The sequence below is a fragment of the Lactuca virosa genome, chromosome 8 (assembly GCF_052849685.1).
Source record: "Lactuca virosa cultivar CGN04683 chromosome 8, Lactuca_virosa_CGN04683_v6, whole genome shotgun sequence".
In the NCBI taxonomy this organism is placed as follows: domain Eukaryota; kingdom Viridiplantae; phylum Streptophyta; class Magnoliopsida; order Asterales; family Asteraceae; genus Lactuca; species Lactuca virosa.
In genome coordinates, this window is record NC_136433.1 from 70679901 (window position 1) to 70701969 (window position 22069).

At 33.6% G+C, this 22069-nt stretch overlaps 2 protein-coding genes and 1 non-coding gene across 3 annotated transcripts; all 3 read left to right on the top strand.

Moving 5' to 3' along the window:
- Nucleotides 1–1646: 1646 nt before the first annotated feature.
- LOC145135185 (U6 spliceosomal RNA) lies at nt 1647–1749 on the top strand. The gene has a single exon (XR_013719651.1). It is a non-coding gene; the product is annotated as a U6 spliceosomal RNA (small nuclear RNA).
- A 1122-nt stretch (nt 1750–2871) lies between these two features.
- On the top strand, nt 2872–4743 carry LOC145128535 (DNA replication complex GINS protein PSF3-like). Its single transcript, XM_079063328.1, has 7 exons — nt 2872–3005; nt 3473–3602; nt 3691–3759; nt 3844–3944; nt 4041–4133; nt 4215–4354; nt 4436–4743. The coding sequence occupies exons 2-7, from the start codon at nt 3558–3560 to the stop codon at nt 4549–4551; spliced, it is 564 nt and encodes a 187-aa protein (XP_078919454.1). The 5' UTR covers nt 2872–3005; nt 3473–3557; the 3' UTR covers nt 4552–4743.
- A 604-nt stretch (nt 4744–5347) lies between these two features.
- On the top strand, nt 5348–7947 carry LOC145128534 (fructose-bisphosphate aldolase 3, chloroplastic-like). The gene is made up of 6 exons (XM_079063327.1): nt 5348–5632; nt 6295–6564; nt 6647–6756; nt 6841–6931; nt 7052–7321; nt 7507–7947. The coding sequence occupies exons 1-6, from the start codon at nt 5474–5476 to the stop codon at nt 7783–7785; spliced, it is 1179 nt and encodes a 392-aa protein (XP_078919453.1). The 5' UTR covers nt 5348–5473; the 3' UTR covers nt 7786–7947.
- The last annotated feature ends 14122 nt before the right edge of the window (nt 7948–22069 follow it).

The window sequence follows — 22069 nt, forward strand, 5'->3', positions numbered from 1 at the left end:
CGATCAATCCCCAATTAATTCATGCCTAGAAAATGAGTTAAGTTGTAGAAATCGGTGAATTTTTAACAATTTGGAAAAATTATCCCAATAAAAATTATTTGAGGAATAGTATTAATCATTAACATATTTTGATATTATATTAGTTGTATTTATCAACTTTATAATAATATTAGTCATATTTGATTTTTTAAAATTTAACGAGTTACAATTTACGGTCTCTAATTACTCGCCCACTAATCTCCGATCAGACCGACTAATCCATAGTGGCAATCAATTTACTACCTCCTAATGACTTTTATAACTTTGACTAAGTATTAAAATGTTACGAAATAATTGAAATAATTGAAACTGTTTTGTTATGCCTTCCATATATGCTAAAATTAATATAAAATAAATATGATAAATATTTCACAGTCATTTATATAAATGAATAAGTTTATATATCAAAATCAAAAACATAATAAATAAATAAAACGTATAATAGACAAAGAAATAAAAGAGTATGTGATGTGAGCTTGTCGTTTGTCAAATCTTTTTTATAGGTATATGGGGAAGATGAATAATAGTTTCAACTTTTAGCTTAGGGTAGAAACAAAAGAGTATGTGATGTGAGCTTGTCGCTTGTCAAATGTTTTTTTTATAGCTATATGGTGATGATGAATAATAGTTTCAACTTTTAACTTAGGCTAATTTTGGCAAACACCACTCTCCCCCCCCCCCTATGGTGGTATTGACCGACATTCAAATGCCGCTAAGAGAGGAGAGAGAGATGGAGGGTTAAAGACTATTTTTTTTTCTTCAAAAAAGCAATTTTGACCTACCCCTTCAAAGTGGCATGCTATTTACCAGAGGGAGTGGCTCGCTAGCCAAGCTCGCCTCCAGCTCGTTAGTCTCCAACTCGCTAGCCTCGTCTTAACCACTCCCATTGAAGTCGCTAAGCAATTCGCCACCCATGACTCGCCACATGTGTAATTAGAGGAGAGAGAAAAATAAGATAGTATTCAAGGGTTGTGATTGGTGCATCTTATTTTGACTGGATCCCACTTCACATTTAACCAATTTGTTGCTAATTTGGTGTATTCTTTTTAACCATAGAATTGAAGAAGATAAAGAAGTTATATACAAAGTTTAGGCAACTTTGTATTTTTTGTCCAAAAACAAAAACCTTTTTATTTGATATTAAATTTTTATGTTTATAAAAATATAATTTATTTAGTTTTGATAAAGAATATACATATACACTGGGGGTACTACTCTCTATCAAATACTAAAAAAAATAGGGATAGTGACTTAGGAGGGTAATTAGGTTTTTAGTTTGTTCGTACTAGGTCACTAATATAGTTGTTATTACCGTTTAGAAATAGTCATTTTTACCGGTTTCTTCCTGTTTAACCGGTAAAAAAGTCTATTTCTAAACAGTAATATCAACCATATTGGTCTAATACGCACAAAAAAAACCTTAGTGACCTAATACAGACAAACTGGAAACCTAATTACCCACCTAAGTTATTAACCTTAATTTTAAAGACATTGAGAATATATGACCATCAACAGTAAACTAGTTCGTTTAGAACTCGCGTCGTCCCATATCGACCAGAAGAAGAACCTGCTACTCCTTTATATGGCGAAGCTCTTCATCTATAGTCGTCCCTTCGGGGACATCCGATAAAATTGGAACGATACAGAGAAGATTAGCATGACCCTTGCGCAAGGATGACATGCACAAATCGAGAAATGTCAAAAAAAAATTTAAACCCTTCGTCGTCTTCTATGAAACCCTAATTCCCTTTTCAAATGTTAATAGAGTTCAATTGCAATTCTTACGTTTCAGTAGATGAACTACTGAAGTCATGATCAGATAGTATGTGGATTCCATGATCAGATTGATCTTCTTGTTGATGTCTTCAACCATTTGTGGCAAGTAATGGTGATCTTTCTTTCTATAAAGTCTCCTTTAAGTTTTTTACTTTTCATGTCATTAAGTTTCATGCTTTATAAACTTTCGTTTATGTGTTGTATATATAGTCTGTATGTGTTTGTTTATGTGCTGATTTTTTATTCATTTTGCAACTTCAGTTTCTTAGTTCATATTGTGGTTTTGCTGTTTATAAAATAATTGATAATAGGCATCCTTTGCAAGTCCCCATTGGTTTTACATTTCCATTCGTTATCAAATGTAGACATTGATGGGAGGTATGAAAGTGAGATTGTGTTTGTATATATGGATGTGTTCATGTAAACATTTAAATGACAAAAAAGAAGTTATTGATAAAATGTTGCATATTTATGTAATGAAGATCATCAATCATATGAGTTTTTTGGACTTGAAAATTCTGAAAGGGTTGTGATAAGTTTAAATGGAAGCAACTATTTTCAGTCAAGCAAGTCAGTCACATTGATTAGTAAGCATGTTTTCTAAATAATTAGGGTTAATGACTTAGGAGGGTAATTAGGTTTCCAGTTTGTCCGTATTAGGTCACTAATATTTTTTTGTGCGTATTAGACCAATATGGTTGTTATTACCGTTTAGAAATAGGCATTTTTACCGGTAAAAATGACTATTTCTAAACGGTAATAACAACCATATTGGTCTAATACGCACAAAAAAAAACCTTAATGACCTAATACGGACAAACTGGAAACCTAATTACCCTCCTAAGTCATTATCCCAAAAACATATGCAAACAATGTGGTAGTAAAATAAAATGAAATGACAGATGTTAGAAATGTAATCACTCTTTAGCTTTACCATATATGTCAAAACTGAGATGACAACAAAGGAGATGCAATCTGATGTGGCTTGCGTGATGTCGACAACACCCAAATTTAAATTCCCGCTTAACCAAATTTCATTTTCAGAACAAAATAACCCGCGAGTTCCAAAACACACAATCCGCAAACCCAAATCCTGCTCTCCGGTGGAAAAAAGAATCGGCGGAAATTCCGGCTCCAGCAACCGTCTCAGCGCTCTACACCGTATCTCCGAACTTGAAAAAAGCGCGAAGGTATGATTTCCCTGATTTTTTTGCTCAAATTGGACCATTTTTTAGGGTTAGGGTTTCGTTTTGTTGTTCTTCACTCCTCAGTTGGTATGATGTTGACTGCTGAGGAGGAAGGTAATCATTTCAGTTTTTGATTTTTGTTGAAATTAGGAAATTGATGTCTAGATCAGTGCTTAAAGAGTACGTGGATGGCGATTATTTTTTATTCAATTTAGTTTGGAAATCAAAATTTGATCCTTTTGTCTCTGCTACATATCATTCGTGATTTCTTATTGTCTGTTTTTGTTAACGTTTTTGTCTTAAGAAGATATTAAATAGAGGATGAACTCTGACTCAACTAATTTGGTCTTGTATAGTAGACTGGTTTCACTATTACCTTTCAACAATTTCTTAATTTATCAATTTTTTCATTTTCACCATAGATAGTTGATGTTCTTGAGTACTTTAGCTTTTGTTAACTTGTTGTGCAGTTTGATCTGGTTCTTGATACTTTAAGTGTGTTCAAGTGTTGAGTTGTGACAAAAGGTTAAAGAACAGCAGCTTCTTCCTACAATCATGGCAAACTATTATGATATTGATGACATTCTAGCAGATGAAGAGGTTTAAACTCATTTCTTTTCACAATTCTTCACTCATGTCACTTTTAGAAAGTATGCAAATCTAATACATTGTCTATTCTTCTTTATAGCTTGTTCCAGCAGTATTCCTAGAGGCAGTGAATGGAGTTGGTTTGTTTGAATCAAATGAAGCAAACAGGGTAATAATTTCACATAATCTTCACTTCAATATGTTGATAACTAATTTTTTTTAATAAAAAAAAGTCAATATTTTGTAAAATCAGGTAGAACCAAGGTCAAAGGTAGAATTACCATTCTGGCTTGCAAGAGAACTGCACCTAAGACAAGCAGTATCTGTCACCATTCCTCCCTGTTTCAATAAAAAGTAAGCTTTTGATTTTTATAAAAAGCTTATACATTTATAAGTTATAACAAATACTATAAAGAAATGAATAAAAGTATGTTGCTATATATATGTTAGGACTAGGGAAGAAATAGGGGCTGATGGTGCACATGTGGACTTAAGATCTCGAAGCTCATATTTCTATGAGTTAGGATGCAAGATAGTGCAATTGTGAGTATTTTTTTTTTCTTTTATATTTGTGTTTTTAAAAAAAAAAACAAGATTTATGTTTATGATGTGAATGGATGACAGAATGGGTGACAAAAGCATTGGATCTTTACTATTGGTTGCTTTCCAGACAAGGTACAAAGAAGTCTTGATCAAGGCACATACTGCAGCATCAGCACTCACCCCAAAATTTCTATCTTTATTAACAAAAGAAGAAACTAAATGTAAGATTTCCAAAAAATCATCATAATGACATAATCATATATACTTTTTATTTTTTTTGACTTTGTTTTGTGATTTTGAAGTGTATGATGCTGCTAAGTCATCAACTGCTGCATTTAAAACATGGAGAATGGGTGGACCAAGGTTTCAAAAGGCTGCTGTTCTTGGTAGGAAAAGGAAACCAATTGGTGGGGAGTAACATACTAACATTTTCTCCTCTTAATTGTTTTAAGATGTGATCTTCAGTGTTTTCTACCAAATTAATTTGTTGTAGCTTTGTTTGTGTAATTTCTATAGGTTATTTGGAAGTTATAAGTTCTATGTATTCCTTTTTGTTTATTTAATTATTGAACACCTTTTACATGAGATACATACAACTTGTTTTTCATAATTTAGTATTATACATAGTTGTTATATGATTATTGAGAATTGAGATTTAAGGGAGACAAAATAGGTTACATACAATAACTCCAAAAGTGCTAAAACTCAAAATTATCTTGAAAAGAAAATGAAAAATGGCTGTTTTTAAGTTCTGATGTTTAAAAAATGCAAACTTATAGAGATAATATCTATGCAATAAATTAGACTTTTGTAAAGTTTTTGTAATTATACTTAAACCTTGAGGATGGTTGATGTACATAACTATCTTTGCTAAAAAGGGAGGAGAACACAAAGGGAAAGTTGTCAATTGTTAGGTCAAGTCCCCAACTATCACCAACCCCTCAATCTTAATTTACCAAAAAGCCCCTTTCGCTTGTTTCTTTAAAAAAAATAAAAAATGCCGAAATTGTATGATGTTTAGTAAAATTGATTTTTCCTTTATGTTTTTTAAAAAGAAAATAATCAAAATATTAAAAAAGAAGAAGAAGCCTCCATTAATCTATTTCGCAATGCATTTAAAACGAGGGCAAAATAGTCAATTTGGTTGTTTGGTGCACTTGTCTTATTGTTGTTACCTTCGGACCCCCCAAGAAAACTCATATTAGCATCGCTTACTTCCTCGTTTTCCTTGTTATAAGCAACGCCTTCTTCTTGCAACCCCCGAAATCTCTCTGGTGTAAAGAGTAATCCTCCATTTTCACACACAGAGATCAAAGGAGAAAACTCTCGAATCGATCTCAATGGCGTGTGCTAGTTTCACCAAGTTAAATGCGTCTTCTTCACAGTGGATCGGTCAGCAATCCTTCAATCAACGTCCGGCATCTTCTTCACGGTTGCCCGTCCGTCGTGTTTCAGTCGTTCGTGCTGGATCGTACTCCGAGGAACTTGTCAAGACCGCCGTGAGTTTTTCTACTTCAGATTTTATTTTCGATTGGTTTCCGTTTTTTTTTTTTGCGAGAATTTTGAATTTCGATGCTTTGTTTACGTTATTATCGGAGGATCTGATCATAGAATGTTGCTGTTGGTATTAGTTGATTTAGGGTTTAATTTCATCGCAACTGAATTAAATTCGTTTAATCACTGTTATGTTGACCTTTTAGTATCATGAACAGCCATCTCACATATACCTGCTACTTACACATTCGCGTGCGCAAATTTTTGTTCTCATTTCGTAAATCGTAAGCACAACATAAGTTAACTTCTACAACTGCACCTGACATGGTTGGCTTTTTAGTTTGCTCTTGGATTTTTGCATGGGAAGGTGAGTTGATGTGTAATGCTGATATGCTATCATGATAATGAATTGAACTCTGGTGATAACTGAATAGACATAGTGTGTGGCTCCATCAGCTACAAAATTAGCTCACTTTGGCATTTATGTTCAAACGCATCATCTTTTTGGCTCATCATTAGGTAGATCATGTTTAGGTTTAGATGAATTGTACCAAAATTGAAGAAAATCGATGATAACCACATTAAAGTATGCACTATAAGCTTACTCAAAGAATCAATTAAAGCTCTAAGCTTACTAAAGATTATAATCGAATTACTTGTTGAGTAGAAAACAATCGCATCACCTGGGCGTGGTATCCTTGCCATTGATGAATCAAATGCAACTTGTGGGAAGAGATTGGATTCCATTGGATTAGACAACACTGAAGCCAACAGACAAGCTTATAGACAGCTTTTACTTACAACTCCTGGATTAGGTCAATACATCTCTGGTGCAATCCTATTTGAGGAAACTCTATATCAGTCAACAACAGATGGCAAGAAGATGGTTGACTGCTTACGTGAGCAAAACATTGTCCCTGGCATCAAAGTTGATAAGGTATGACAAAAAAAAAATCCATTCTTTTGTATAAAACATATCTGTAACTTCTTTTAACTGTTTGATTTCCGATTCTTAAAAGGGTTTAGTACCCTTACCAGGATCCAACAATGAATCTTGGTGTCAAGGGTTAGATGGATTGGCATCTAGATCTGCTGAGTATTACAGTCAAGGAGCTCGCTTTGCTAAATGGTGAGAGAGACATATTGTTGTTTTTGCATCCTTTTCACTTTCCAGTTCAGGGTTAAATTTGTAATTTATCTTCATTGTTTGTAGGAGGACTGTTGTCAGCATTCCTTGTGGTCCTTCTGCTTTGGCTGTGAAAGAAGCTGCATGGGGACTTGCACGTTATGCTGCTATTTCTCAGGTGTGTGTTCTTAATTATTACAAGGCTAAATGCAAGAAATAACAATGTTTTAATATGGGGTAATATTGTAATAATGTAATAAAGAAATATATGAAAGTAGATTGGTATTTGGTGGTGTAGGATAATGGTTTGGTGCCTATAGTGGAGCCGGAAATTCTTCTTGATGGGGACCACTCAATTGAAAGGACACTTGAAGTTGCTGAACAAGTTTGGGCTGAAGTGTTCCATTATTTAGCAGAAAACAATGTTATGTTTGAAGGAATCTTGCTTAAACCTAGTATGGTTACCCCAGGGGCTGACCATAAACAAAAAGCCTCCCCAGAGACAATTGCCAAATATACCCTCACCATGCTCAACAGGCGGGTCCCACCTGCTGTTCCAGGGATCATGGTACATTCATTCATTATTTTCTTTCTTTAGTTTACACATTAAGTTTAACATAAAAAAATCCCTTCATATGTTGACTTTGAAAAAGGTCATTTTGGTCATTTCACTATCTTTGGTTTTGTGGGTTCCACTTACCTTCCATTTTGCTAGATGACACTAAAAGATTTTTTTTTTTTTTTTTTTTTAAGTTTTTATCTGGAGGGCAATCTGAAATGGAAGCTACTTTGAATCTTCATGCAATGAACCAAAGCCCAAACCCATGGCACGTGTCCTTCTCATATGCACGTGCCCTACAAAACTCTGTGCTCAAGGCATGGAAAGGGCAGCCTGAGAACATAGAAGCGGGCCAAAAAGCCCTTTTGGCCCGTACAAAAGCAAATTCCTTGGCCCAACTTGGAAAATACTCTGCAGAGGGTGAAGGTGAAGATGCCAAGAAGGGAATGTTTGTTAAAGGGTATACCTATTAAGGTTTTTGTATGTGATTTTTAGTTATTGAAATTGAGAAAGACTTGATCGATTTTGAGAATTTAATGATCCAAAACCTTTGTTGTTTCTTCACATGTAACCATAGATTTGCTTGAATAATCGATGAAAGTTTATGAAATGACAAGTTAATCACTCTTTTAACACTTTAGGCGCATATGACTATTTTTCTTGTAGTGGTCAGAAAAATATTACCATGATGTTGCTGACATATTTTCGTATTTCTAATTGTTATTTTATTTTAAATAAAAAAATGTGATTTGTGGTGATACGTTTTCATTTTATATGACCATCTTAACGAGCAACTCATAAAAATAAGGGATATTTATAAAATTGACAACATCATAGCATGGAATAAGAGGATTTGACCAACCTTTTGCCGTTTACCGAAATGAACAACCAGTCCAACCGGACCATTTCAGATTCCGGGCACTATAAAAAGTATGTTTTCTTTCCATTGCACTGTCTCTACTAAAGAAAAATCACTCAACATCCTACCTTGAAAATGTTTAAATTCATCGGGTTTACCTGAAATGACGTGTTATACTCTTATATTTATGTAATTCACCATTAGTAAATTTTTGTATCTTAACAGTGTTATTCTACATTATGTCAGTGTGGTTCCTCAATCTATATTTGAAATAACCCGTATTTTAAAAATACAATGCAAGAATATCATATTTTGTTTCTTTTCTTGTTATATTGCATAGAGATTAAATAATAAGTTACAATTGAGTAATATGCGCCCGAAATAGACTATTCCAATCAACCAAAAGGCAACCGAAATACCAAAGCTCTAAAAAAAATGTAGGAATAACAAAGAGAAAATGAGCAGGAAACTTTCGATAATTATTCATATATTTTCAAGAATAAATCATTCTCTTAATATCTTGTCTTGTAAGGACGAGCAGTTAGTACCACATCTCAATTATGTATCGACATTGTATCGAAAGCGGTACCGACCCATACCAATTTGAAGATATGAGATGATACTTGATATATATATATATATATATATATATATATATATATATATATATATATATATATATATATAGAGAGAGAGAGAGAGAGAGAGAGAGAGAGGATCATTTGAAAACTCAAAGTTTCCCGAGAACCCGATAACTAAAGGTGGAACGTTGGATCAAAAAAAGGAAGGGTCGAGATGCAAGGTGACGTTTTTATAAATAAGTAGACAAAAAAAGGAGGGGTATCTTAATTAATCCAGTCAGGGGTATTTTAGGAATAAAAGTATAATTAAATGATTTCTTAAATCTAATATCTGATAAAATAAATTTTCATCTCTCTCTCTATCCTACCCGTTTTCCTCTCTCGCTCAAACCTACGATCCATCCTCCGACGACTCACCTCCGTCGAATAGCCTCCAACCTCCTCCATCATCCGCCGTCGATCGCCTCCCTCCTCCCTTCACCGGCCACCTCTACCTCTGTCCACCGCCACACTCCTTGATATCATGTTCTTCATAGAAAAAACTCCACTGAAGATGCTTTGATTTGAATCGGTTTGTCCGCCATTATTGCACATCCGTTCTCCCTTGTTTCTCTATCATCATCGGACTGCTCCATTACGATCGAGATCTCTCTTCTTCCTCTGTCGTTGCGCCAACTACTGATTAGATAACAGAAGGAGAAAAGGATAAGTGTTCTTCATTTATTCTCATATTTGTAACTACCGTTGCTTGTTTCCTATTTTCTTTCTCTAATCTTGAATATTGTATTAGTTTCCTTCACCTTGATGGATTTTCAACCGTTCAGAGTTGGAAAATATCTTTTGTTTGTTTTTAGCAAACAACGTGTTTGTTGAAATGCTTCAAAGAATGTTTTCACCCTTTTACCTTTGTTAATTGTGCTTTTGTATTGGTAATTTCATCCCATTGACTATGGTTCTTGTGACCTGCCACCTAAGGATATTTCCAAACCAAATGATTGGCAAGATTTTGTTGACCAGCTATCACTAAAGATGATGCTACAATGCCAAATTAGGGAAATATTTGTTAACTATTAGAAGTTAACTTGGAAATCCACATTTACTTTCTCTGTCAAGTCGTTCTTTATGTCATAAGTAAAGAAGAAGTGGTTTGTAAGATAATTTTAATATGTTCTTATCTTAATTGTAGTTACAGGCCTATTTTTGGATTTGGTGGGGCTCTTTTAGAGTTTTCCACATTGGTAGCAACACTCATCTTATATTGAAAAAAACTAATAGATTTCTTACTTGTATTCATCTTGATTTCTAGGTGTGTATCAAAATGGACACAGAACAGGAGTCTGAATGGAATGCAGCACATAGTATCTTTATCAGTGAAGATCTTTTGACTGTTGCTAAGCTTTAGCTGCAATTTGTTGCAGTTGTAGACAGAAACCGTTGGCTTTATCAAGGCCAGACATTGCAATGGGCAATCTATAGGTAACTCAACTGATTATTACTTTTTTAGTAACAAAAACTTATAATTTAATGAAAAAAACTAATTTCAGGTACAATGCATGTTGGCTTCCATTGCTTGCTAAACATTCAGAGTCTAAAATCACTGAAGGACCTTTAGTTGTTCCTCTTGATTGTGAATGGATTTGGCATTGTCACGGACTTAATCTGGTATATGATTATGAAACAAATACTCATTTTTCCAATGATAATTTCTGTAAAAAACTTTATGTTATTGATATATTTTTTTACAGGTTAGATACAAATCAGATTGTGAAGAATTCTATGGAAGTATTCTTGACAACTCTAATGTTGTCTCTTCTATTAATCAAAGAACATCAAGAAAGGAAACAAAAGAAACATGGAACAAATTATACCCTAATGAACCCTATGAGTATGACATGTCACGTGCTTCCTCAAGTGAATTTTCAGAAACTTTATATAATGGAGGAACTCAAAGCTTTTCCAAATATGATTTTGTTTTAGCTGTTGAAAGACAAAGCCCATTCTTTTACCAGGTAAACCTTAAAACCAACTAAAGATTACTATAAAAAGTTAAAAATAACTTTTTTTTTGCAGAATTGTTTGAAACCCTACTCTTTGTGACAGGTGTCAAGGCCTCATTTCAAGAAAGATCTATTCCTTCAAGACACACTTATAATCTCATGATTTGGGGGGTTTTCCTTTCTTCAAGAGTAGAAACTACAAACAGATTCTTTGAATGTATGTGTGATGTGTCACAAATATCATTCGGATTTTTCCATTCAGGTTCCTATCAAGCTATAGTTGTGAGAGCTTTCTACAATTGCAGATTTCTTGGATTTCAGGTAATTCTCACATAATATCAAAAATTTTATATAGAAAAATGATGATGAATAAAGAGATTTACATGTGAATCACTTGTGATTCACATGTGAATCACTTGTGACACATGTGAATCATTTGTGATTTACATGTGAATCACATGTAATTCACATGTAAATCATGTTAATTATTTATTTTTTCTAACCATATAGTTTATTTTAATTGTTTTTATATTAGGCTTCATAAATCACTTGTGATTTACATGTGAATCACTTGTGATTCACATGTGAATCACTTGTGATTTACATGTGAATCACATGTAAATCATATTAATTATTTATTTTTTCTAACCATTTAGTTTATTTTAATTTGTTTCAGTTTAGCAATATATCACAAGTGAATCACATATGAATTACATGTGATTCACATGTAAATCACAAGTGAATCACATGTAATTAACAAGTAATCCACAAGTGATTCACATATGAATTACATGTGATTCACATGTAAATCACATGTAATTCACATGTAAATCACAAGTAAATCACATATGAGTTACATGTGATACGTATGTAATTTACATATAAATCACATGTAATTCACAAGTGATTCACATATGAATTACATGTGATTCACATGTAATTCACATGTAAATCACAAGTGAATCACATATGAATTACATGTGATTCACATGTAATTCGCATGCTAACTACATTTAACTCACAAGTAAATTTCATATGAATTACATGTGATTCGCATATAAATCATTAGTGAACCACATATAAATTACGTCTATATGCACACATGTATTTTTGTGAGTTTTCTTGCATTAATCATTTTTTTTTCTTGTAGATTTGGAAGAATTTGTGGAAAACATTGAAGAGATGAAAAATGATAAAATAAAGAAAATATGGAACACGAACACATAAAAACGCTTTGAAATTTTGTAGTATTTTTTGGTTTTTTATATTTTATTTTGTATCGAATAAAATACTCGTATTATTGTGTTTATAGATTATTAAATAAAAATGGATTTTTTTTATATGTTTACTTACGAATATTATAGTATAAGAAAGATATATATATATATATATATATATATATATATATATATATATATATATATATATATATATATATATATGTACTCAAAAATATACAAATATGCATCTAAAACGTTGATTTTTTTTGTTAAAAAAATTAGAGTTTTTTTTTAAATATTCCAGCTTTTTTTAAACTTATTGATTTTTAAAAGTTTATTTTTCTAAAAAAATTGTAGCTTTTTTGAAAAAATTATAGTTTTTTTTTTTAAATACAGTTTTTTTTAAAGAAAATTACAGTTTTTTTGAAAAAATTGCAGTTTTGTTTTTGAAAAAAATGCAGTTTTTTTTTAAATGCAGTTTTTTTTTTTAAAAATATATATTTTTTTCAATTAAAAAATAAAAAAATCTCCATTTTTTTTAAAAAAAAATCCAAAATTATTTTTTTAAAAAAAAATCCAAAATTTGATTTATTATGTTAATTTTTAGAACTTTTTATTAATATTTCCAATAACAAAAAGAAATTAAACATTAAATTAGATCGGTAAGATGACGATCATGCTCTTAATGAATTAATTTTGATCTAACGCTCCACTTTTAGTTCTCAGGTTCTCGGGAAACTTTGAGTTCTCAAAGGATCTCAACCCTATATATATATATATATATATATATATATATATATATATATATATATATATATATATATATATATATATATATATATATATATATTGCACAAAGAGCGTGGTGACAGGAACATATATTGATTTCCCTGACGATGCATAATTTTTAGTATGCGCACGATGTCGGGGAAAATCAAGACAACGGAGCTAGTTTTCAGGTCATCATCCGAGAAATCAAGGCAACGTATTCAAGTAATTGTTAGGGCGAAGATCCTCAACCTTATTCAGGAACCCGGATCTTCAAGAACTTTCAGGATCCCAGACACATCTCAAGATCCTGACCATTATTATATTTATTTCCTAATATTTATAACAAATATATTTCTAGTATTTTTCTCATATGTGCAGAATTAGTCAAATAAGACATATTCTCAACGAATAATCACTTCAACCAGACTTAAGACCTGGGAATACCAAGTCAAACAACATGTGAATACTAATTCAAGAGAATCCTGAAAATATTGGACTTATTATTGTTCAGGCTAGACTATAAATACACCTGTAATATGCACACTACAAACACAACTAGCTCATCTACGACATTTGTATTTGCATTCATACTACTCCTCTGTACTCAATAGTTTATTTTCAATAAAAAATAACAAGGCATGTGATTATTATCACCTCCCAAGGTTTTATGTCGGAGATCCTATCAAGGATCAAGAGCTTTCCTTGTAAACCAATTGATGGGTTTTAGGCCAAAAGAATATCCTATATGCTCATGCAAACCCTAATGCTTGGATCTAGGTTTCTCTATTATACATGCAATTCATCCAAGACTTACAAACCCTAGATCTAGTTATATATATTTCGAATTGGACATAATAAAACAGATCTAGATGATTACCTTTTCTTCAATGGCTTGAATCTTCTTGTCTTTGGAGCTTAGAGTCACAAGTGTCACTCCTCTAATGGCTTACAAACACCAATAGCAAAAGAATGATCTTGGAGAGAGGGTGGAGGCTTCTTAAAATCGGCTCTATAGCTCTTAGGAATAGGTTAGCCGATTTCTGTAGCCTAAGGGTTCTATTTATACTATGGGCAGTTAGGGTTTCAGTCAAAACCCTAATGGACAGCTTAAACTCTAAGCAGCCCATGGTGCCTTCTGGAATAAGGCCATGGACGAAAATATGATGGCCTCCCATCATAATTTCGTTCACCCCTTTGATCCATTAGGTTTCCCAGCCCAAAATTCAACTATCACACATTTGACAGTTTAAGTCCCCTTTCTTCAATTAATCTCTTTTAGTCACCAAATTAATTCTTAATTAATCTATGACTAATATTAATTAAATAATATGATTTCTCTTATTAATATATTATTCTAATAATATATTAATGAATCATAACTAATCCTCTTTCTCCATAAATCATCCTATCAACTTGCTTTGGTGAAGGCAACCCAAAAGGACCATGCACAACCGGGTCAAGTACATACCAAATATAGTTATGGGCTTAGACACTAATCCAATAGTCTCCCACTTGGATAAGTCTAATAACTAAATTTACAAGTATGACTTCGGAATCCGATTAGCAATCGTAGCTCTCAAAGACGCTGTCGAACTCTGATCTTATCAGTAACCTGTCCTTTAGATAAGGGATCATATATTCCTCCATTCTAGATATCGTACAGACTGAGACATGGATTTAAATCATTCTCTCTGTCTATATGTTGTTTCCCGACTTCCGATTTATGGCAACTGACAAAAGACTACAATTGAACACATCAACTCAGTCCCGACTTGGCCAAGCGCTTAGGGTGTCATCACTAAATCATCGAGGGGGCCACAAATATCGCTTTTATCCCACCTTGGGTAAAATGAACGGATAAACTTCGACTTAATGCTCGCTTGTACTCACTCACCGAATCACACACAATAATACGTTTTATAACACCAAGTTACTGGTGCGTTTACATATTATCAATGTGTAACCGACTCGCAAGATACAACTCACACATCTCAGTTTCAAAAATATAAGATATTATCGTCTCACTAATCACTCGTGATAAAATCCATGAAGCGATCCAAGTGAGCGTGGGTTTAATCCAATACTCTAATCTTATAGCAGCACTCATGAACTCTGCAGCAAACTTGCGCTATGTCTAAACACTTTAGGCAATCTACAGACGGATTCATGACAGTCTTCTTTCATACCTACTTCCAAATTATGAGCGACTGTGGAGGGTTTGAATAATCTTATTATTCGGGAAGTCAAAACATTCAAAGTGAAACACAAGAATAATATTAATACTATATGGCCTCAAACCTTTGAGTATAAATAAAACACTTTTATTTAATCACCATATTGATTACTCATTATTTGTTGTTTCCGGTAATCAACTTCTTACTTGAATTATGACAATAATTGTCCCATGCTCTTAGCATACACACTATGTTTACCTATGGTCCTTACTTTGTGAAATAGTATAATTAAATAACACTTATTTCACAATTCTCAATCCTTACCACAAGTGTGAGAATACCAAAACCTTTCCACTTATAGAATATGTTAGATTCTAACATTTTATGCAACGGTCCTTTCGTAATATCATAGCGCCAAAGTCACCAAGACTTTGCCAATGAAATTACAAAGTGCACTATTGGAGATTGTTACAAGACAATTCCATAGTCATGAAGTCTCACATTCAAAGTACATTCCTTTAAACATCCTTCCTGCATAAAAGTTTCTAATCTTGACATTGATTCTCGATATCCAACTCCCAATATGGAAACATTTCCATATTTGTCATATGACAACTCATTCTAAATAGAATCTTATCTATTCATGATAATGTCAATATGGTCCATCCATGACTATACTTCCAACTGTCCACAAGCGACCAATCCTTGGCGAACCTTAGATTGTCCATGAGAGTTGTTTAATTATTTTAGTCAAAACCGGTTCTATTCCCTTTTTCCCCTTAAATGCCCTAGGCATTTGGAAAATTTTAGAATGGTCGAATATTACATCATATGCGATCGATCCTATACCCGAAGCGTGTGGGATACGATTCATAATGAAAAACGTGATACTTTACCAGTTTCTTGCTATAATATTGCCATAATATTTCTATTTGCCGTGTTCTCAAAATTCGAACTATGAAGAGGGATGCCGTAATCATAATCGAACTTTGAGAATGCAAACAATAAATATATTCTTGACTAAATTCAATTAAAATTTCTCGATCTAAGCTTTTAGATTGGAAACGAAGTACAACATTCTCTCCCTTAATTATGGCAAAAACAACTTTTCAACCCCTGCAACTTTGGAAAGTGAAACTTTTGTTTTTCTATAATTAATATTGCCAACTTGCAATACTTAAAATAATAATAATCATGTTCCCACTAACATGATGATTATATCCATTCCAACATAACATTTATACTCCCACTAGCTTTGACACGTATTCAGAAAACAGTTGGACTTCTAAAAGACAATACTTATTGACTTCCAAAGTTCATATTTCCAATACGATGTTCTTCGATAAGTCTTTATCTAAGCTTCTCAAACTCACACACCTTTCCTTAGACAGCTCACATGTGTGTCTAAACTAATTCAGAACTTATATTACTAAGTCCCAAATGTTCATACTAATTGCCAAATCTCACAATTCGAACTATGAAGAGGGATGTCGTAATCATAATCGAATTTGAGAATGCAATTTACATAATCGCTATCTCCTTAAAATCTTTCTTAGTGAAAGCGTTTCCTCACAATCATTTTCATGAAGGAGAGAAACCTTATGACACTTACATCTTGTGGTGTATATGTTCCTATCCATGTGAATTTGTCATAACCATAATCACAAGACAATGTTTGTGACAAATCCATCTCTTATGGACAGAACTTGTTATTCTTAATTTCTTGCCATCAAGGGTCCCACCATTGCTTCCAAGTTATTTAGCAGCTCACCCCTATCTTTCAATGTACTTTCCATTGATCAAGGTGCCTTGCCCCTATGCAACCCATTGAGAACTCATAGAACTCACATGCACAGTTGACCAAACTGGAATGGCACAGAAACAAGAATATGTCAACACGATAGGTTACAAAACTCAAATCGTGTGCTAGTGTTTAATAATAGGTTTACTCTTGATTAGTTCTTGAACCCTTTTCAAGATCATTTAGACTCCCACTGACCTCTTGACATATAAGATTCTCTTATCAAAAAACATTTCTTGACAAAAAAACAAATATCCAAGAGTTAGTGTGTGTCTATATCAAAACAAAACCTACACGCAATTCGGTACTAGTTGGTCTTTGTCTTATTCAAGACATCACAACTTACCAAAATAAGCAAGTGTAAGAACATTCCTACTTAATATTATGTCACTCAAGTCACAATCTTGGAGTATGACTCTAAGAATTGATTTTGGTACGAAGTACGATTCATCTTATTGACTTAACCATTTCAACAATTCCCATTCCCCTTCTTAGCCATACTAGTACACCAAGATGTCCTTAGAGGATGAATTGTAATATGGTTCTTATAATCTTTAAGACGATCATAAAACACGATACAAAAGTACTCTCCCTTCTTCTTAGATTGGAGAACCTTTTATCTTTCTGCCTAATTGATTCTTCTTATTCGTTCCGCCATTCATTGAAACTTTTCAATGATTCAGAATTACACTTAATCTTGTAAGCATAATCATATTTACTAGACTTTTAGTAAATCATGACGAATAATCTTATTGTTATTTATGGTGGACTTGACCAGTACACAACATTGTGAACTCGATCCCCTAGTCCTTCACTTGACTCTTTGTCAAGGAATTAGCCTTAAAATTTCTAAGTACCAAGATTTCCATACATCACATGATTCAAATCATATGATTCCAAGCTTCTGTCCAATTGAAACTTGGGCGATAGGAATCTTTCCTTACTTAGAAAATCACGACGCTACCATAAATAACATAACTAAGAATCACATCCACTTAATATTGCTTATAATAGAAACACACAGACATCAATTTTCACAATTGCCATTGCAAGGAAATATAAATAAGATAAAATCAAAATTTATTTTATTGCGGAAAAAATATATCCTTACAACGCAAACGAAAACTATGCTATTACATATTCCTAAGCAATCTATCATAACTCTAAGCAGCAGCTCAAAAATCCGATCATCGAATCCATGCGATCGTAATCCATTTCTTCGCGATCAGACTCTGCTCGCTCCTTCCTTTAAGCTTCCTTCCTTTTCTTCGATCCTTCAAAACATCAAAATGTAATCTTATCACATCATGTATTAAGAATCTCCAAATAGGAACTTAATGGAGTTAGATAGTGGATTTTACCTGAAACAGAGTCATACATCTTGACTCTCCCATCTCTTAGATCTCCCAGGTAGTCAGGGCAGCTTCGTAACCAATGCCCCTTTCTTTTGGTAGCAGAAACATATGGATTCTTCTGGAATGGTACACAGGACTATCTCAGACTCAGTCTTTCTCTTGCGTAGAGAAAACTTATATAGACTTCCAATGTTGCCATTTCCCATAGAAGGTTGGGATATTGATTTATCAGACAAATTTGCTCAACCAGTGCGCCAAATCATTTCTGATTCAGCAGCAATAAGCAAATAAGTCAAATCAATGAGGGTCATGTCGTGGTCCATCATATAGTACTCTCTAACGAACTTACCATATGATTCGGGAAGTGATTGAAGAACCAAGTCAACAACCAACTTCCTTGAGACATCGACACCCAACATCCTTAACCTGTCAATGTGTGACTTCATCTTTAAGACCTGTGCACACACAGACTTTCCATCTTTGTGTCTTATTGCCAATAGGGCATGAGTGACCTTGAACTTTTTAAGTTTTCGAACACGTGGTCCAGGGAGAATTATTGGAGAAGGTGGAGGAAGTGAAGCATGATTTCCATTTCCACAATCCAATCGTGGAATATCATCTTCACGTGGAGAACTTTTTCCAATGGATTTAGGAAGACCATAGTTGTCAGACTTTGACATCTACAAACGGGAGAAATTTCAAGTTTAGTTGATTGAGTCCTTAATAAAACACCCAAATAAGATATTAAGGCTAGGACCCAACACAATATCCTACAAATTGGAAGAGGGATTTCGTAATCCAACTTGCAGAACATTTGAAGGTAAGTGAATGACGATTCACTAATTTTCCACCATGAAAAACGAAAAAGAGATTAAGTTTTAAATGTATTGAAAACTCTTAGATCCTTTGAGATTCATTGAACTTTTCAATGGCATGTTTAAATCTCGATATGCCCCTCGATTTGTGACTGGGATGCCGAGGATCACAAAACAGGGTGTGAATAACCATGCAAATATACATGGTGCCCCCAATGTTACAGTCATCTATTCGATGTGCCGGTTAACCACACACGCTCCATCGAACTATGACAAACATCGAGTCACCCTTTGCTACCTTTGCTTAGAACCCTATTAGTGTGCCGGTTAACCACACACGCTCCACTAACGTCTTAGCAAGGGTACAAAGTGTAATTTCATGGAATTGCATCAATTCACTTTTGCCTAAAGTAACTAAGATTGAGAATTTTGTAAAACATTTAGTTACTTAATCATTCATTATACTTTTAATGAGGAGAGGGTTTGCCCTATCCCACCCGTTCGACTAACGACCCTCCACCAATCAAGAAAGCGGTGGGTGAGAGTGGACACCCATTAAACGGCCATTTTATAGGCCATAACCTTATACCCCCTTATAGATCGGCTTCGTGAATGAGGTCTACTAACAGTAAGACTAACAGTTTAAGTTATACATATATAATATTAGACTTTTAATGTTATATATAGTATAAGGGTGTATTTTACACTTTTAAAATACTATGTGGTCTAATTTAACAAATTACACTTTTAATTTGTTACCATATCATTATGGATTTATTAACTCTCTTTTAATTATACACTTAATTAATTTAATAAAACCATAAGGGTGCAATTTGAACCTTTTCAAAAAATTTGGGTTTTAGAATTTAACATTTTAAAATTAAACTTTTAATTAAAATTTAAATTCCAAAACTTGAGGGCAAGTTTTAAAACATTTCAAAAAATAGGGTTTAGAATTTAAATATATCAAAATTAACTTTTAATCAAAATTCAAATTCCAAAACTTGAGGGCAAGTTTTGAAACATTTCAAAACTATCTAGATCAAAATACAAATAAGGCAATTAAACAATTAATTGGTGATTATCTTTTTTGACCTAATCCAATTTCATGCAAGATAATTGTCTAAATAATTCAAATAATTTAACATTTATCAAATAAGGTAACAATTATCTAATTAGATGACAAAAATCTTTTATTTTGACAAAGATAATCATAAGGAATCAATAAAACTCGTATTTTTTTTTAATTTGAAACAGTTATGGTAATTATCCTAAGTCAAAATAGGCAAAAATCCCGAAAATCCGTCTGTCTGACAGCCAGACTCGCCGAGTCAACATATGGACTCGCCGAGTCCACAATGGGACTCGACGAGTTTGTTAGGCAAATGGCCAAAAAATCGATTTTGCAAGCAAGAATGAAACAACAAGGCATCAATACAATAGAAACCAATCAAGGCTCTGATACCACTGATGAGTTTTAGGCCAAAAGAACATCCTATATGCTCATGCAAACCCTAATGCTTGGATCTAGGTTTCTCTATTGTACATGCAATTCATCAAAGACTTACAAACTTTAGATCTAGTTATATATATTTCGAATTGGACATAATCAAACAGATCTAGATGATTACCTTTTCTTCAATGGCTTGAATCTTCTTGTCTTTGGAGCTTAGAGTCGCAAGTGTCACTCCTCTAATGGCTTACAAACACCAATAGCAAAAGAATGATCTTGGAGAGAGGTTGGAGGCTTCTGGAAATCGGCTCTATAGCTCTTAGGAATAGGTTAGCCGATTTCTGTAGCCTAAGGGTTCTATTTATACTGTGGGCAGTTAGGGTTTCAGTCAAAACCCTAATGGACAGCTTAAACTCTAAGCAGCCCATGGAACCTTCTAGAATAAGGCCATGGACGAAAATATGATGGCCTCCCATCATAATTTTGTTCACCCCTTTGATCCATTAGGTTTCCCAGCCCAAAATTCAACTATCACACATTTGACAGTTTAAGTCCCCTTTCTTCAATTAATCTATTTTAGTCACCAAATTAATTCTTATTTTAATCTATGACTAATATTAATTAAATAATATGATTTCTCTTATTAATATATTATTCTAATAATATATTAATGAATCATAACTAATCCTTTTTCTCCATAAATCATCCTATCAAGTTGCTTTGGTGAAGGCAACCCAAAAGGACCATGCACAACCGGGTCAAGTACATACCAAATATAGTTATGGGCTTAGACACTAATCCAACACCAATTGTGTCGCTTGCTCTTGATTTGTCCAATTGTTTCGATTACAACATCACAACCTCTCATACAATTTGGTTAATTTATATTTGATTAATTTTTTGACCAAAATAATTTGGCACCCACCGTAGGGCTGTGGTGTTTGTAATCCTCAAAAATCATGTCTACACAACCAACTCTTTCTTCCTCCTTTGTTCCATCGATTTCTCCAAAAAATCATTCACCTCCTCCAAGCGGGCTACCTGGTCAGAGGAAAACGTTCGATGTGCAGAGGAAGAATACTCATCCGGCTACTTCGGGATCCCAAGATCCTCCTGCCACGATCTCCAATCACGAACTCTTCACCATGATGGAAACATTGACACAACAGGTGACTCAGCAACAGGAAGACAACAAAACGCTACTCAAGGAAGTGGAAAGGGTGAGGACAGAAATCCGCAAACCTCAGGAGGCGACACCTTCAATCTTACAATCGAGGATCCTGAATTTTGATAACTCGGAATCCATGGGAAACGCCCAAAATCGATAGTTCCAACATCTGTCGCTACCCCAACAGGGAGAACAATCCCAAACATCCAAACTCCTATAATCCAGGATCCCAACGAAATCTTCACTAAGCATAATAACCAAGATCATGGTAACTTCATGAATAATAACACCTTTAGTACTAACTTCATGGATCTCAATGCAGGAATAAGTCTGGTCATAACCAAAGAACTTCAAAAACTAAGGCAAATGATCTCGAGTGTACCAGGGATAGTTGTAGGGTTTCAAAGTACTCCATGGATTATGATAATGGCCCCCCTTGATGAAGTGTAGGTTAAAAGCCCAAGACTTGTCTTTTCCCTATAAATAGTCATGTATTATTCACAATTAGGGTTAAGTGTGAGACAAAATGTAGTCGCCACGTTGTGAGGTTTCTTATGTAGTGT